Here is a 17222-nt window from a genome sequence, read left to right on the forward strand (position 1 = left end):
AGCCATGCAACTACACTTGTTAGCACAATTCCTGCAAGGCTCTCTAAACTCTCTGGCAGACCACTTAAGCAGAAATCTGGACCCACACGAGTGGCAGCTAGTCCAAAGAACCTTCACCCTTGTAACCCCGAAATTGAGCACCCCGAAGGTCGACCTCTTTGCTTCTCACTCCAACCATCAGCTCAGCAAATTCTGCACCAGGGAACCTCACAGCAAGGCCTGGAAAGTGGATGCTCTAGCCTTCCAGTGGGTCAACCTCTCTGTCTATGCATTTCCCCCTCTACTGCTCATTTCAAGGGTACTGCTGAAAATATGGGAGGAAAAACCGAGGACAATCCTGATTGCCCCAGACTGGCCATGCCAGCACTGGTACCCACTGCTGCACAACCTGTCACTCCTGCCACCAATGGCATCTCCCTCAGATCCCAACACTCCTGATCCAGAGGAATGGAGAATTCATGCATCCCCAATTGCAGACCCTCAACCTGGCAGCCTGGCTTATTCCCTGACCACTTTACAAGCTGCCAATTTAAGCAAACAAGTTCTATATGTGAGGCCATACGCCCTAGCACTAGAAAGTCTTATGCTGACAAGTGGAAAAGGTTTTGCACCTGGATCCAGGCTAAGGGAGCTGGAACGGCACAGCCCTCCCTACCTCTCATCCTGGACTACCTGGATGACCTGCATGGGGGTCTATCCTTCTCTTCTAATAAAATTCATGCCTCTGCCATCTCTGCTCATTTCAGCACGGAGACACCTCTTTTCTCCCACCCTCTTATCAAACAGTTTCGGAGAGGGGCTAACAATTTGAGACCACCCAGAAGAACACCTGCCCCAGCTTTGGATCTAAACTTTTTGTTGGAAAAGCTCACCCTGCCCCCCCCCCCCCCCCCTGAACCAGCAGCTTCAGCAGAGATGTTCATTGTGTTACACTTCTGCAGTCATTACACTTGGGTTATCCTGCCATCAGGTGGTTCCCCAGTTGGCCTGAGTTCCAAAGTCTTGGTCCGGCGTCTGTTGCTGTCGCCTCCTCCCTGACGTCAATGCGACAGGGGTATATAAGATGCAGCCGACGCCATTTTCTTTAGTCTTTCTTCCCGCGCGGTGCCCGAAGCAAAAGCAGTTTGCAAGTGCCAGTCGGCCGTCTCCTGAGATTTTCATTCCGAATCCAGAACCGAAGTCTTCTACAAAGCCAAGTACCCCGTTGGGGAAACTTTTTCTTGCCTCAGACCGATGTCAGTAAAAGTTAATAACTGTATTTCTTGTGGGAAGCAGATACCTCATAAGGATTTCCATTCCTATTGTATCCCATGTCTAGGCCCTGACCACAACGTCACTGGTTGTTGGTTTTGTGCTAGGTTTAACAAGCGCACTATTAAACGTCGGTTTGATTTTGCCTGACATTATTTTGGTAGAAAATTCAATTATACCATGCCTTCGGAACTTCCGACCGGAATACATAAAAGCACAAAGACAAGGATAGGCATCCGAGGCCCAAAACTGACTATGAAGCCTCTTCTAGGCCAGTCACCGGTTCTCCGGTTTTCAGCGAGGCGCCTTCGCAGCCCCTGACGACCGCTTCTGTAAAACCACAAGCCGCCTCTGACTCCCACGTGGAGACGGCTGGGCCTTCGGACGCACAAGTTCTTCAGCCTACCGAGACTAACCTTTCACAGGGATCCGGAGTAGCTGAGCAACCCACAGCTACAGAGGGTGTCTTCAGACCTACTCAGTTAAGCATTAAACCCTCAGCTAAGTCTAAGCCTCCTTTAAAGTCAAAGAAATAAAACAGACCATTTCAAAATGGATAGGACATTGTATACGTTTCTGCTACACATGCCATGGAAAACCTGTACCTAGCAGCATTAGATCTCGCTCCACCAGGGCAACAGCCACTTCAACTGCCTACCTCAGGGGAGTACCAACCAAGGATATTTTGGAAGCAGCAACTTTGAGTTCTGTACATACCTTCACCAAGCATTACCATCTGCCTCTATACTCTAAATCCAGAGCTGGCTTCGCCACTGCAATGCTGTAGGACCTTATAGCTACCCCTAATGCCTTATAGAACCAGCCACTCTTCCTCAGCATTGGGATTCTACCCAAGTGTAATGACTGCAGCAGTGTAACACGATGAACATAGTACAGTTTTGTACCTACCATAAATGTAGATGTTCGAGTGTATACACTGCTGCAGTCCAGGTTACCCTCCCTCCTTCCCCTCTTAATGGCTGGTACGTACCTCTGTCTTCTACCCTTACTACCTGTGGGGAGTATTTGCTGGTAACTGTAAGTTGTTTTTTGTTTTTATTATGTATGTTTTATTAGCAATTGGAATTGCCTACCTATTTAGAGGCACCTGACATCTGGGGCAAGAAAAACTGAAGAAAATGGCGTCTGCTGCATCTTGTATACCCCTGTCGCACTGACGTCAGGGAGGAGGCGACAGCAACCGAAGCCGGACCAAGACTTTGGAACTCAGGCCGACCGGGGAACCGCCTGACGGCAGGATAACTAACCCAAGTGTAATGACTGCAGCAGTGTATACACTCAAACATCTACATTTATGGTAGGTACAAAACTGTACTTTAGTTTCTCTCTTGGAAGACAGCCTTGCTTCTAGCCTTCACTTCAACTAGAAGAGTATCCGAGCTACAAGCACTTAAGGCTGTAGAGCCCTTCATCATTTCCATGCTGACAGCATCTCCCTCAGGACTAACCCATCCTTCATGTCAACAGTGGTGTCCAGTGTGGCTCTCGACTAATCCGTTCATTTACCCACCTTTTTCCCTAACCCACAAAACCAGGGGAAAGGATTCTGCACTCTCTAGATGTGCACAGACGGCTCAAATTCTACCTAGACCAGACTAAATCATTTAGAAAGACTGATCAGTTGTTAGTCAGCTTTGCTACAGGAGCAGAGTTCAAGGCCATATCCAAGCAAAAAAATGGATAGCACACTGCATCCATTTCTGGTACAAACAGCATGGGAAACCTCCCCCCAAGAGGGTCAGGACACATTCTACCAGAGCAACCTCCACCTGTGCAACTTTCCTCAGAGGGGTCCCCGCTGGGGACATCCTGGAGGCTGCAACATGGACATATGTTCATACCTTCACCAAGCATTACCACCTTGCCTATCTTCTCCAAATCCAGGGCAGGCTTTGCCACCACAGTCTTGCAGGGCATCGTAGCCAGCCTCCAGTCTTCTTGACTGCCTCCACCCTTTTCTACAGCTTTGGGAATCAACCCAAATGTGATGACTGCAACAGTGAAACACGAAGAACATAGTACAGTTGTGTGCACTTAACATAAATGTAGATGTTAGGGTGTATTCATTGTTGCAGTCCTGGTTTCCATCCCTCCATCCCCCTTGTCTCTCTCTCTCTCTCTCAGATGTCCTTCAAGAATGCAACTGCAGTCATAACATGTGGGTTGTCCTGCCTCAGGCAGCCCTCGGTCGGTTGTGTGCACTTAACATAAATGTAGATGTTAGAGTGTATTCACTGTTGCAGTCCTGGTTTCCATCCCCCTTGTCTCTCTCTCTCTCTCTCAGTTTCTCACTCTGTGTGTGTGTCTCTGTCCCTACAAGGAATTTTTGGTATTTACTTTCTACTGTGGTGGTCTTCCACCATAACCTAGCTCCCTCTTGGGGGCTCCTGACAGGGCAAGAAGAACTGATGTAATGGCATTGGCTGCCTTATTTTATACCACTGATGACCTGATGTCAGTCCTAGAGCGATGGCAACTGACGCAGAAATACTTACCCTCTGGTATTCGTGCCGACTGAGGGCTACGCTGGCAGGGATAACCCAAATGTTATGACTACGATAGTGAATACACTCGAACATCTACATTTATGGTAAGTGTACACAACTGTACTGTGTGAGCCCTGTCTTTTCTTTTGTCTGTTTTTGTCTTTCTTGTCAAGTGGAAGATTAGGCAGCAAATGTGATATGAGGCAATGGGGATGGAATAGGGCATTATGGTAGAGGGAGGATCTTGAGAGCTGGATCCAAGTCTGATGTATGTGGCAGTGTGTGATATGAGGTTCGGATCCGAACCCATGTGTGAGGAAGAATGAAAATGGACACAAATGCCAAGATGTTCATTGTGCATACAGCTGCAGTCATAACAGATGGGTTCTCCTGCCGTCAGGTGGGTTCTCGGTCGGCCGAATTCCAAAGTCTAGGTCCAGCGTCGGTTGTAGTCGCTTTTTCCCTGACGTCAGTGCGACAGGGGTATAAAAGAACCAGCCGACGCCATTTTCTTCAGTCTTTCTTGCCGCGCGGTGCCCGAAGCAGAAGCAGTTCGCAAGTGCCGGTCGGCCAGCTCCTGAAATTACGAAAATTTTGCAACCGAAGTCTTCTTGAAAGCTAAGTACCCTGTTGGGGAAACTTTTCTTGCCTCAGACCGATGTCAGACAAAGTTAATAATTGTATTTCATGTGGGAAGCAAATACTGCATAAGGATTTCCATTCCTTCTGTATTCCCTGTTTAGGCCCAGACCACGGCGTCTCGGTCTGTCGCTTTTGTGCTACATTCAACAAACGCACCATTAAGCATCGGGCGGAGTTCGCCCAGCATTATTTTGGCAAAACATTTAACTATATTATGTCGTCGGATACTCCGACTCCAGTTTTGTCTAAAAAGCGCAAAGATAAGGACCGACACATGAAGTCCGCGGCCTCTACCGACACCACTCCAAAGCCGACTACACGTGGTCCGGTTCTCAGCGAGGCGTCTATGCAGCCCCTGACTACCGTCGACACTTCATTGGCGGTGTCTCCTGTGCCCGAGGTCGCAGGCTCCTCGGCCCACACCCCGACTACAGATACCGAAGCCACTCTTGGCAGTGAATCTCAAAATGTGGACAGGTCCACCTCCTCTCAAGGTGTCTTCAGACCTTCCTCTTCTTTTTCCATCAAGGCTTTCACTAAGTCTAAAGCAGCCATGCATTCTAAGAGACAAGCTACACAGGGCCCATCTCTAGGCCCCATGCCTAAAAAACAGATGCTTAAAATGGCTGAGGATTTAATTACTCTCATCAGGGGTTCTCATCCTCCCCCAGACAAAAGGCCCGGAGTGGAGGAAGAATCCCCCTCCTCTGATCAGGGCTCCATTATTTCAGAGCACACTGATGATCAGGAACATTCTTACTCCCCTTTTGAAGACTCTGATGCAGAGGAGTCCATTCCCTCTGTATCCCCCCCAGAGGATTACTCATTTGGGGAAACTTTGCATACCTTAAGAGAACACTTCCACTGGGAAGGCCAAGATTATTCAGATTCCAAGAAAAGGCTTAGGGAATTTCTCTTGCTACCTCAGCACAGGCCTCTGGCTATAACTCCTGTCTTGGACATACTAGATGATGTGTACTCGGAGGCCTGCCTTAACCCGGATTCTCTACCTCCAGCCCCAGTCAAGCCTGACAGGTACTACAGGGTTCCTGACTCACATAAATTTCTATACAAAAGCCATGCTGCTGACCCAGAAACCATCTCCCAGGGCCCCAAGGGAATTAAGGCCTCCACTGCTAAAAATCCATTACCTTCCGAGAGAGATTCCAGATCCTTAGAAAGGTGGGGAAAAAAGGTATATACCTCAGCTACCTTAACCATGAGGGCATTAAACTGTCCGTTGCATATGCTAAAGTACCAACAGTTTTTGTTATCACAATTGTAAAGTAAAATGTCACAACCTGAACAGCCAGACTTGAAGGAGTTGCAGGATTTGATGCATAGTGCAGAACAAGTGGGTAAACATACCTTACAATGTGGTTTTGATGCTCTAGAGGCCTCATGTAGAGCTGCTGTTACAGGATCAGTCATACGTAGACATGCCTGGCTCAAGGAACAAACCTTGCCAGATCATGTCATAGCTAAATTACTAGATGTCCCTCTACAAAAGGATGTATTATTTGGTACTAATGCTGAGGAGGTATTAAGGAAAATGGAGGAAAAGGCTAAATCAATGCAAACTGTGAAAGATTTTCTACAGGTACAACCCCCACGTTTCAGTAGAAGTTGGCCTTCCAAAAATTGGTCCTTTCCAGCCACGGACAGACCCCAAAGAGGTAGATACAGGCGCCCGAGGGGCAGAGGGCAATCCCAAGGATCGTTCAGAGGCAGACAATGGCAAGCACCTACACAGAGGTGCTGAGGATAACTCGCAACCATTCAGAAAGCAAGCCCAATGACTTTCCCCTTTGCATGCCAAGCAAGACTCAAGTGGCAGCACCCTTAGGTGGAAAACTGGCATTATTTTCAAAGAATTGGCATATTGTCACAAAAGACAAATGGATCCTGGACATTATAAACAGAGGCTACAGATTCCATTTTCACACCCTTCCAAAAATGAGAGGCATGCCAAACCTGCCACACAATCAAAGGGCAGACACACAGAGACAAATTACAGATCTCATAGACATGAAAGCTATTCAAGAGGTACCTACGCACGAACAACGTCAAGGTTTTTATTCCAGGCTATTCCTGGTACCAAGGAAGGGAAAAGATTGGAGACCTATTTTGGGACCTATCCATCCTAAACACATTTCTACTCGTACCAAAATTCAAGATGCTCACTCTACAGCAGCTTCTTCCCATGCTGGGCAAGGAGTCTTGGCTGGTAACATTGGACCTCAAGGGGGCATACCTGCATGTCCCAATCAGACAAAATTGCAGAAGATACCTCAGATTTCTTGCAGGTTCAACCCATTATCAATTCTCTGCATTGCCCTTTGGCTTATCTACTGCGCCCAGAGTATTCACGAAATGCCTGGCATCAGTAATTGCCTACTGCAGACTTCAAGGGATACAAATATACCCCTATTTGGACGACTGCCTGATCCAAGTGGACAGCAAGGACATTCTTCTGAAACATCTGGCTTATGTAATAATGTTGTTGAATTCTCTGGGATACACAGTCAACAAAAAGAAATCAAGGCTAATACCCTCTCGGGAAATAATTTTCCTGGGTGCCAACTTGGACACAAACACCCAGATGGTCTACCTCACGCCAGAGAAGCAGGGGCAACTAACTCAATACTTCAGAGCACTAGCAAATTGCACCAGGCTGACTGCAAGGAAAATCCTGCAGGCTCTGGAATTCATGGCATCTTGCATCTTACTAATCCCATGTGCAAAGCTGCATATGAGGAAACTTCAATGGTACCTGAAAAACCTATGGTCTCAACACAGCCACAGTTTGGAAACAATAATACCACTAATTCCATGTCTTCAAAAGGAATTTCTGTGGTGGGCTGAAGCATGCCAAACAAACACAGGTCTCCCATTCAGCAAGCCTCAAGCAAATCAAGTCTTCACAACAGACGCCTCGGACTATGCCTGGGGGGTGCACATGACAGATCGGTGCATTCAGGGCAAATGGTCCCAAAAAGTAAAGCACCTTCACATCAATCAAAAGGAAATGCTAGCAGTAATAAATGCTATTATAGCTTTCAAAGACCTTCTGCAACCAGGTCAACTATTGATAAGAACGGACAACACCACAGTAATGTGGTACATAAACAAACAGGGAGGAACACATTCATACCCCCTATGCAGACTGGCCATGTCACTTTGGAACATGGCCATGGACTTACAAATTGAGCTACAAGCACAATACTTGCCAGGCAAGGAAAACACTCTGGCAGACAACCTAAGCAGAAATATGACAGATCCACACGAATGGAAGTTGCATCCTCAAGATTTTACAGAGATAATCCAAGCATGGGGAAGGCCAGACATAGATCTCTTTGCCTCCCACAAAAATCACCAATTGACAAAATTCTGCTCAAGGATTTTTTATCCAAAGGCCTGGAGAGTGGACGCTCTCTCTTTCAGTTGGACGTCAATGACAGTTTATGCCTTCCCACCTCTTCCTCTGCTGCCCAAAGTTCTATTGAAAACCAGAGCAGACAGACCAAAGATGATTCTCATTGCTCCAGACTAGCCAAGACAGCACTGGTACCCACTCCTGAGGAGTCTGACGCATTCCCCACCATGGACCCTGCCTCTAATGCCTCTTCTCCTGACTCAGCACAGCTTCAAAACTCTTCACAGTCAGCTAAAAACACTCAATCTAGCCGCATGGAAGATTCCTTAGCATCACAACAGACCCTACTCTCCAAGGAGGTGCAGGATGTCATTTTGGAGGCCAGAAGGCTGTCTACTAGAAAAGCTTACTCCGCAAAATGGAAATGGTTTAGTGTCTGGAATGAGAAAAAGGGCCAGGATCCTGGAAAACTGAATTTACCTCAAATATTACAGTATCTAGCTGAGCTGCTAAGCAGTGGACTTTCATTCTCCTCCTCCAAAATCCATGCCTCAGCCATTTCTGCAGAATACAACACTGATCCACCCTTATTCTCTCAACCCCTCTTAAGACAGTTCCTCAGAGGGGCTAAGAATCTAAAACCCCCAAGGAAACAACCAATACCTGCTTGGGATCTCAATTTCATTCTGGAAAAACTGACCTTGCCTCCTTTTGAGCCAGCTGCCTCATCAGATTTGCAATATTTGTCCTGGAAAACAGCTTTCCTTCTGGCTATTACCTCAGCTCGTAGAGTTTCAGAACTACAAGCTCTCATGGCTGTGCAGCCTTTTATCATCTTCCGTCAGGACAGAGTTTCATTACGAACCAACCCGTCCTTTATGCCAAAAGTGGTATCCAGGGTAGCTTTGAATCAGGCCATACACTTACCTACCTTTTATCCTAATCCTCAAAACAAAGGGGAGAGATTACTACATTCCTTGGACATCCACAGACAACTGCGTTATTATTTGGACAGAACAAAGCCTTTCAGAAAATCAGAACAGCTCTTTGTGTCCTATGCTATAAGAGCTCAAGGAAAGCCAATTGCCAAATAGACGATCTCAAAATGGATAGCCCACTGCATACACCTTTGCTATTCTTTTCATGGCAAAACTGTACCTACAGGCATCAGATCTCACTCCACAAGGGCCACGGCAACCTCTGCAGCCTTTCTCAGAGGAGTTCCTACCAAAGATATTTTAGAAGCAGCCACTTGGAGTTCTGTGCATACCTTCTCCAAGCACTACCACCTTCCACTATACTCCAAATCTAGAGCGGGCTTTGCCACTGCAGTCTTGCATGGCATTCTGGCTTCTCCTAGTTCCACCTAGTGCCTACCACCCCTTTCTTAGCTTTGGGATTCTACCCATCTGTTATGACTGCAGCTGTATGCACGATGAACATAGTACAGTTTTGTACCTACCATAAATGTAGATGTTCGAGTGCTAATACAGCTGAAGTCCAGGTTTCCCTCCCTCCTTCCCCTCTTGGGACAGGCCTATTGGCTAACATATCCTCATGCAACCAGATTGGGGTATTCATTCATGATGTATTTGCTTGCACTACTGTATTTTGATTATATGGCATTGCTTTATTACACAAATTTATGTATTGCCTTCCTTCTGGGGGCACCTGACATCTAGGGCAAGAAAAACTGAAGAAAATGGCGTTGGCTGGTTCTTTTATACCCCTGTCGCACTGATGTCAGGGAAGAAGCGACGACAACCGATGCCGGACCTAGACTTTGGAATTCGGCCGACCGAGGACCCGCCTGACGGCAGGAGAACACATCTGTTATGACTGCAGCTGTATTAGCACTCTAACATCTACATTTATGGTAGGTACAAAACTGTACTTTATGGTAAATACATAACGTATAGTTCTATCTCATCATGTTAAGCTGACTCAAGTGATCTATATTAGATCATTCTAGATTCATTGTGAATATCTTCTACAAGTGACATCTTCATCATCATATTCTTTTTGTGCTTGTTAGAAGTGTTCAGCTTGGACGAATTCTTGATTTTTTTTGCATGGTGTATTCCCTCTTACCTATCCACAAGTTTACAGTCTGATTTCTTTTATTTAAACAGACTACTTCATTGTGGCACCTGTGGCTGCCTCACTCCATCAGTACGCGATTATTAAATTCTTCTTTACTTTAGTCATTTCTGTTTTTTTTCTGATTTTTATTTAAATCCCTCACCTTATAACTGCTACTCAGGCACAGCTTTACTAAACTTGGAATGATGTGCCCTTACAAAACCACATCTCCATCATCTTCAGTTATCACTTTGGGTTCTTTTTTGTTATATATTTTGATGCTCATTATAAACCTTTTATTTTTTGTCCAACTTTTTTTTGTTTTTGCTCTCAAAGTTCTACCAAATGTTTAGCTTCAACAGGTGTTGCCATTAACACATGTAATGTCAAGATATTTTTCCCACTGCCATGCCTCTTTTGGTACCTTCTAGACCATTTAGTTCAAATCCTAACTTCATGCCCTAACTTTCACAAGGCTTAAATTTGTTAAGCACAAGCAGGATTTTAAAGATGGCAACCATCTTGCGCCATAAGTGAAAATTTTGACCAGTACTCAAGGTTTCAAGGCACCTAGAGCTTACAGAGGATTGTTCGCAAACATAGGCAAGTTTCACGCACATTGGTCACTGTGTAAACTGCATGGGGAAAAATGATCACCATCTAAACTGCTAGAAAAAAGTACATAATCTGCAAGGAAGCCAAAACATTTAAAGAACTGTAGTAAAACTGGTAGACATCCTGCTGCTGCAAAAGTCTCCAACAGAAGAGAGAATGCAGTAAAAATGTAAATAAAGTAACTTCAGATATTACTAACATTTCACAACCTTTTGTTTTTTGCCAAATTTAAATGTATTCTCCTCTGACCGTTAATAACATGCATTAATAAATATCACACTTGAGTTTTGCAGACTGCACTTTCCCAGGAATTCAAAAAGAAACCCAGCAATGACAGAGATGCAGTAAAAAAAAAAAAAAAAAAAAAACGGGGGTGTTTACACAATTTGCGGTTCCGAGGCATGTTAGCAGTAACAAGGAAAGGCCTCATTATTGGCTAGTTTGTATATGTCCGAATTGCCCTGAACTACCTCAAGTGCAATTCCCCATTTTCCTGTGGTAGCCAGCATTAGTGGCCCATGCATCATGCTGGCACAGGCATCCCACTCATTCAAGTTAGGTTACAGACACACACACACACTAAATGAAATACCTATTACCTGTCCCTGAGTTGACAAAACATCCCCATTGTCAGTTCATATTATTTTGTCCCTGCCGTCGTACATCATGAAACCACTGTGCATACACTGCATAGTGTGCTGTACTTTTACATTAAGTCCTGTAATAGTTTAAATATTCACCCTGGTGTTATCTATTGTACCCCAGCACTCCCATACAGACATACTCATGCCATTGCTGTTATAAGGTACTCCTTCCCTTATAAGTCACAGACGGTTATAGTCACTGAATCATGACAGACATTGGTTTCATACTAATTAGTATTTAAAATAATCCTGTCTACACTTAACTGATTTAGTGTAGTAGGTTGATGCTGATGTTTTCTGTATCAAAGGTGCAGGGTTCAAAACTTACCCGGTCCCTGCACTTTGTATTTTTTTTTTTTTCCAAAACTCTTTGGTAGTATTTTCAAGTATCCCTTGTATCTAATGATGGCTGAGAGGCCTAATATCCTGTGTGACATGGGAGGGTACAGGGTTTTAATCTCTGTGTAGTGGCTTTAGGACATACTATATAGAGTATCCCTGGTGTTCCCCAACCCCCCCCCACCAAGTGTTGCAGTGTTAACTTATTGATGTAGGGGTGTTTGGGGATGTAACAGGTCCCCACACCCTACTCTTGTATAATCTCCATCTACACACACACACGCGCGCGCATGCACCCCATTTGCCCTCACAGACCCATTCACTCATGCATATACGCTTACCCTAAGTAGCCTTCCTACTAAGACCTCCCAGATCCACACATTCATTCTGTCACATACAGCTCCACTGTACCTTCATGGATGAATGTGAACTTTTGGCCATGTTCATGAACATGAGCAGTATTGTTACTTTAAGGCATTTCTGGGGAGAACATGTCTAGTATATGCCTACTCTGGAATGCCACATTAGTATTTAGCCCCAGAAGCATGGCTGGCTCAACCAGTGCCAGTTCCAACAACTAGGACCCAACACCCTCATCTCTTCAAGTATACACACACACACACACACACACACACACACACACACACACACACACACACACACACACACACACACACACACACACCTTCTGCAAAACTTGTAGGGTGATTCCTGCAGACAGTACCCAATCCATGGCTTCTGAGACATTTCAAGCTCTTCCACGTGAAGAGAAAGTGTTCCTTCTACTGTCTCACCAACCAGACAAGCCACCTCTTCCTCAGGTCCCATTTCTGTGCCCTGCCCCAAATCCTCCTTCCTTGCATTTTTTTAAAAAAATATATGTATAAAAAAGTTTTTCATTTAAACTGTAGAAAACTGCTTTCTACAAATGTAGCACACAGTTGCTACAGTTTATACTCTGGAGTGCTACAGAGCTCAGGTTTTAGTTAAAAAGTAAATACATTCTTTTTGATATTTAAACTGCAAGCAATTTCTACAGTTTAGGCCACACACGGTGTGCTACAGTACTCTGGTTTGACCGCAAATGCAGTTGTACTAGAGAGCGATTGGGATGGATGGGTGATAGCACCTCTTAACACTTTGCTCCTGCGGCAGTTGCACCTTTCGCCCCACCCTAGCTATGCTGCTGTTTAGCACATCAGCAGAGACAGCCCAGCATGGTGCTCCACTTTTTCATGCTAAAGCACTTTGGTAGGGCTTTTCCTGAGTCTGAGATGGTTATCACAAGGTTTACACTCTATGTACACTGTGGTAACCTTTCTGAATCGGCCCTAGTCACAGCTACAGAGATTTCATCAGGATGCATGTGGAAGGGGACCTGTTTATTGTGTATGAAAATGTACTATGTACAATTCAGAGCAAGCTTTTCACAGTTGCATCATTTCAAGCATTTCAGTATTTAAAATTTAGATGTTTAGTTAGCCATGTTTCATTTATATTTTTTTATCTACATGCATATGGGCTCCGTGATTTCTTCCTGAATATGATGTGATCGTATCCCTTCTATTTAGTTACTTCTTTCTTTTTCCATTTAAGTACAAAGGTGCCATGACTGAGAAATGAATTAAGAGTTAGTATGCTGAAAATATCTCACGAAGATATGCTAATTCAGTCACACCTGTACAGTGTATTACACTTTTGCTGTCTTTCCTCTGTTCCCACTTACATTTTCTGTGGATACTGCATTTGCTTTAGTTTAGCAGTAGAGTTGTACTTTCTTCAAGTGTGTACTTTGTTACATCCCCAAGAGCTGTCAGTAACACTGTTTGGTGTATTGGCATTGTAGGGTACCGCTGCGCATTTCATTTGTTTCATACTTTTTTGATTCTAAAAATCAATTAGAAATTGAATTTATCGGTCCATTTGTTAGTTTACAGAAGATATTTCTGAATATTTATTAGAAATTTCATTTAATTGTCAACAGGCTACAAGTAGTGGTGGAACCATTGATGATCCAAATGATCTTCGACATGATATTGAAAGGAGAAGAAAAGAAAGACTGCATGATGATGATGGACATCCAGGTAGAAGGAAACCTGATAAGCATGAAGCCGAAAGGTAATTTGTATTTCTCTGCTGTTTAGTTTAATGTAATTTTTATTCTTGAATGCATTTAAGAATGAAACACAAACTTTTTTATTGAGTCAAACCAGGAATACAAGAGTTCAAGTTGCAGATTGAGTTACCTCTTTTGTTCTTTATTCACTTGGAACTTAAAAAGAAAGAGGCGTAGTTTCATGCATTCTGATTATGTAAAAATATAAAGTCTCAAGACTAAACAGCTCCAATAAAAATAATCAACAAATCGACTTGTCATCAGTTTAAATGTGCCTTAAATAACCCTGTATAATTCGTAATATAATTACATAAAAAATAAATAAATAAAATTTATGCTTGATACTGGATTTTTTTACAGTCTCTGGGTTAAATAAAAAAACATTGTTAGAATGGCAATGTATCACCCAAAAACCCATCAATTTTAACTTTTTGTAATACAAAAAAATGTAAATTTCTTAAAAGCAATGCATTCATTGGCATATTTTGCTTAAGCATTACAGAAATCACATTTCTTAATAGCTGTGATATGATCATGTATTCTTTTGAAAAGTTTTCTTGTTGTTTTTCCTGTGTAAAAAATGTAACGTTTCACAAGAGGGGTAAGTACACTAGCCCACATGAATTGCAAGTAAAATGACCTTTGGCTCAAATTATTTCTTTAAAACTTTTACCGTAAATATTTGATGAGTCTGAAATATATTTACAGAATTCACAGGTGTCTCGCTTAAAAGTTCCATAGACAATAACTGTTATTTCTACATATTTTCATCTTTCTAATATAGATTTCAAGTTTTTACTTTTGTAGTTAAACACTGATTTGTCACCTAAAACATTTGACAAGTCTATTACCTAAAATAATTTTCCAATTGTCATTTAAAATGTTTTTGATTAGAACCATGTCCTTAGAAATTGGTAAGGGAAAGGCTCTTTTTATAGCTACTTCACTCATGGTATTTGGATGTATTCTACCTAATTCTGATACCACGTTGGTCTTGTTTAAAATAGGTTTATAATTTTCTTGTCATTTTAACTGAATCTCATTCATAATTTCATTAATGAAGCCAACATTATATCCCTCTCTAAAAACCTCTTAATCCAATTTTATTTTTACATTGGAGACTAGATTTTTGGAGACTAGATTGTTTGTGCACAGTTTGTGAGGATGAATTCTATAGGCAGATCATAGACAAAGACTGAAACCTACCCACTAGGAATACTACTGAGGGAAGGCCGCAGTGGCTATAACAGCTGCATGTAGACAGAATGAGATTTTACCCCTTTTAAGGTGCATTAGTTTTAACACAAATTAACTGCTTAACTTGTTCCTTCCAATGGAGCTCTGGAAGTTTGCATTGTAAATTCATGTGGGTGGAGCCTAAACTCAATTGTTGGGTTCTGCTGTTACTAAAGCTCATGTAACCAAAAAGCTCTCAAGCTTCTCCCTTGCCCATAATGCACCAACCCCTAACATATCAAATTATGCCCTCACATTTCAAACAGATTATGCCCTTTTATTGTTATGTTGCAGTATTCAAAACACTTTGGTTATCCTCTGCTAGTTACCTGAATGTCTAGCCAGTATACAAAAGCTTCTAGTCACTGCTAGGTATGTGGGATGTCTGACATTGGCTGAGAGTGCATGGGCCATAAAAGTGATGTCTGCACGTACCTTTCCCCGGAACTTCTGTGCCGAGAGTTGAACATCAGCTCTTTCTGCCGTCGGATCTCCGAATTTAAAAGATAAGTATCTCATTGGGGCCGTTTTTTTGATTCTTTTCTATCACTGCATTCCTGTTCTGGATGACATGAACCTAAACAGGCAAGTGCAGGTGCAGATGTCCGATCCCCCCATAAGGATGCCCACGAGCTCTGCCTTTTCTGGCTAGGGCCAACACACTACCATCAAACTTGCACTATCTGTCAGGCCTTCATACCCAAGACACACTGCAGTCTTCTGCACACCTTTAATATTTACGTAGAAAAACAGCATCTTAAAAGCTTGATGCTAGCAATGGAAAGGCTGTCCAGTCAGACCACAGAGCCACCCAAAAAGGTCACAGTTTCCATGCCCGAACATGCTGCTGCACTTCCTCCACCCAGCGTCCCTCCTGTGGCCGTTTGCCTGGAGGAATGTTTGGAATCTGCTGATATAGGCATAGCGGGTACCACTTAGGAGGCCACAGGACCTACGACAGAATGCACGTCCATGGAAGTCTCACAGACGTCTGCCGACAATAACGAGGGGGAACCTCAGCTTGTTACAGCCGCCCATACAGGCTCTTCCACTGCTTCAGAGCAAACAGAATCTAGGCCCTACGCCCGCTAGGCCTTCCCTGAAAAAGAAGCAAAAGACTAAACCTGTCTCCTCCTCTGCAGAAAGGCAACCTGACTGGAAGGCCTTTTCCCAGAGCCTTTTTAATGCTTTTATGGCCTTCAGGCCTGCTATGCCTGCTTCTCCACTGCCTGGTCCCCTACTTGTTAGTCTCAGGCCTCTGTTCGAGGACAGTCTCCAACCTGAAGCTGAGGATTCTTCAGACTCCTCTTCAGAGGATTCTCTTTTTTGTGTGTTAGATGCCATCCCCGCTTGGGTATTCTTCCCCAGAGGAGGACTCTGCTAAGACAGACTCTCCAGGAGAGGACCACACCTTTGATGAGACCATACCATGATAAGGAAACCACTTGCTGCATGAAACCACTTGTTTATTTGGCCAGAAAAGACGGTTTAGCGCTTTCATTTCTATGTTAGGAACTTTATCAGAACAATGTTAAAACACAAAACTATTTAAATATACTATTACAACTAATGAGAATCAAATTAAAAATCACATGATTGTATAAAAAGAGAATCACATGGCTGTATAAAAAGAGAATCACATGGCTGTATAAAAAGAGAATCACATGGCTGTATAAAAAGAGAATCACATAACTGTATAAAAGACTTCCAGTAAATAACATAATTCTTAAGTTTTAAAACTGTTGATGAATAAAAATGACAGTGCGGGTTATGTCTCCACTTTTTTGTAAGCCCACCTCCTCAAACAGCTATTTGCATTATTCTAGCTGTCATCCACAGCTTCAAAAGAGATCTGGGGTTAAGGGTCATTTGGACTTGCTGTAGTGATTATGATGAAGTTCCTACCAAAGCAGTGAAAGTGCTAAACCTTGTGTTTTGACAAAATAAACGAGTGGTTTCAAGCAGCAGTTGGTTTCCTTGTCGTGGTTTGATATTCCTAGTTTGTCTTTTGGATCTGTATTTGGTGAGACCATCTCCAAAATGAGAGAATATTTTAAGTGGGATTCCTCTGAAGTGTCAGAGGTCCAAAAAAAGTTACTGTGAGCTCTTGGAGATGGACACCCCTGCTACTTCTGCCATTCCTGCGATCTTACCAGCCTTCTTGGATGCTTTCATGCAGCATCTGTGAATCCTGATTGCCAACCACCTGCCCCTTGATGGCCTGACAGGTTCTATATGGCCCCTGAAGGGCTGAAATTCCTGATTAAATGCTTTGTTGCAGATCCTGACACTATTTCAGTTTTTGAAGATAAACCAGCCAGACTACTTCCCTCCACCTCTGCCCTTCCCACCGATGAGGACAGTAAGGCAGTGGAGCGCATTGGCAAAAATGTTTACACTTCTGCTACCTTGGC

General features: G+C 43.5%; 1 protein-coding gene across 2 annotated transcripts in view; it reads left to right on the forward strand.

Moving 5' to 3' along the window:
* Positions 1 to 17222, forward strand: part of BCLAF3 (BCLAF1 and THRAP3 family member 3) — a 798586-nt gene that overhangs the window by 159473 nt on the left and 621891 nt on the right. For both annotated transcript variants that reach the window (XM_044072262.1, XM_044072263.1), the window contains exon 4: positions 13441 to 13574. In XM_044072262.1, the coding sequence (XP_043928197.1) occupies positions 13441 to 13574 (134 nt within the window). The remainder of the gene's footprint in view (positions 1 to 13440; positions 13575 to 17222) is intronic.

This window comes from Protopterus annectens, chromosome 5.part0 (genome assembly GCF_019279795.1).
Source record: "Protopterus annectens isolate FY-2018-M chromosome 5.part0, PAN1.0, whole genome shotgun sequence".
Classification (NCBI taxonomy): Eukaryota; Metazoa; Chordata; order Ceratodontiformes; family Protopteridae; genus Protopterus; species Protopterus annectens.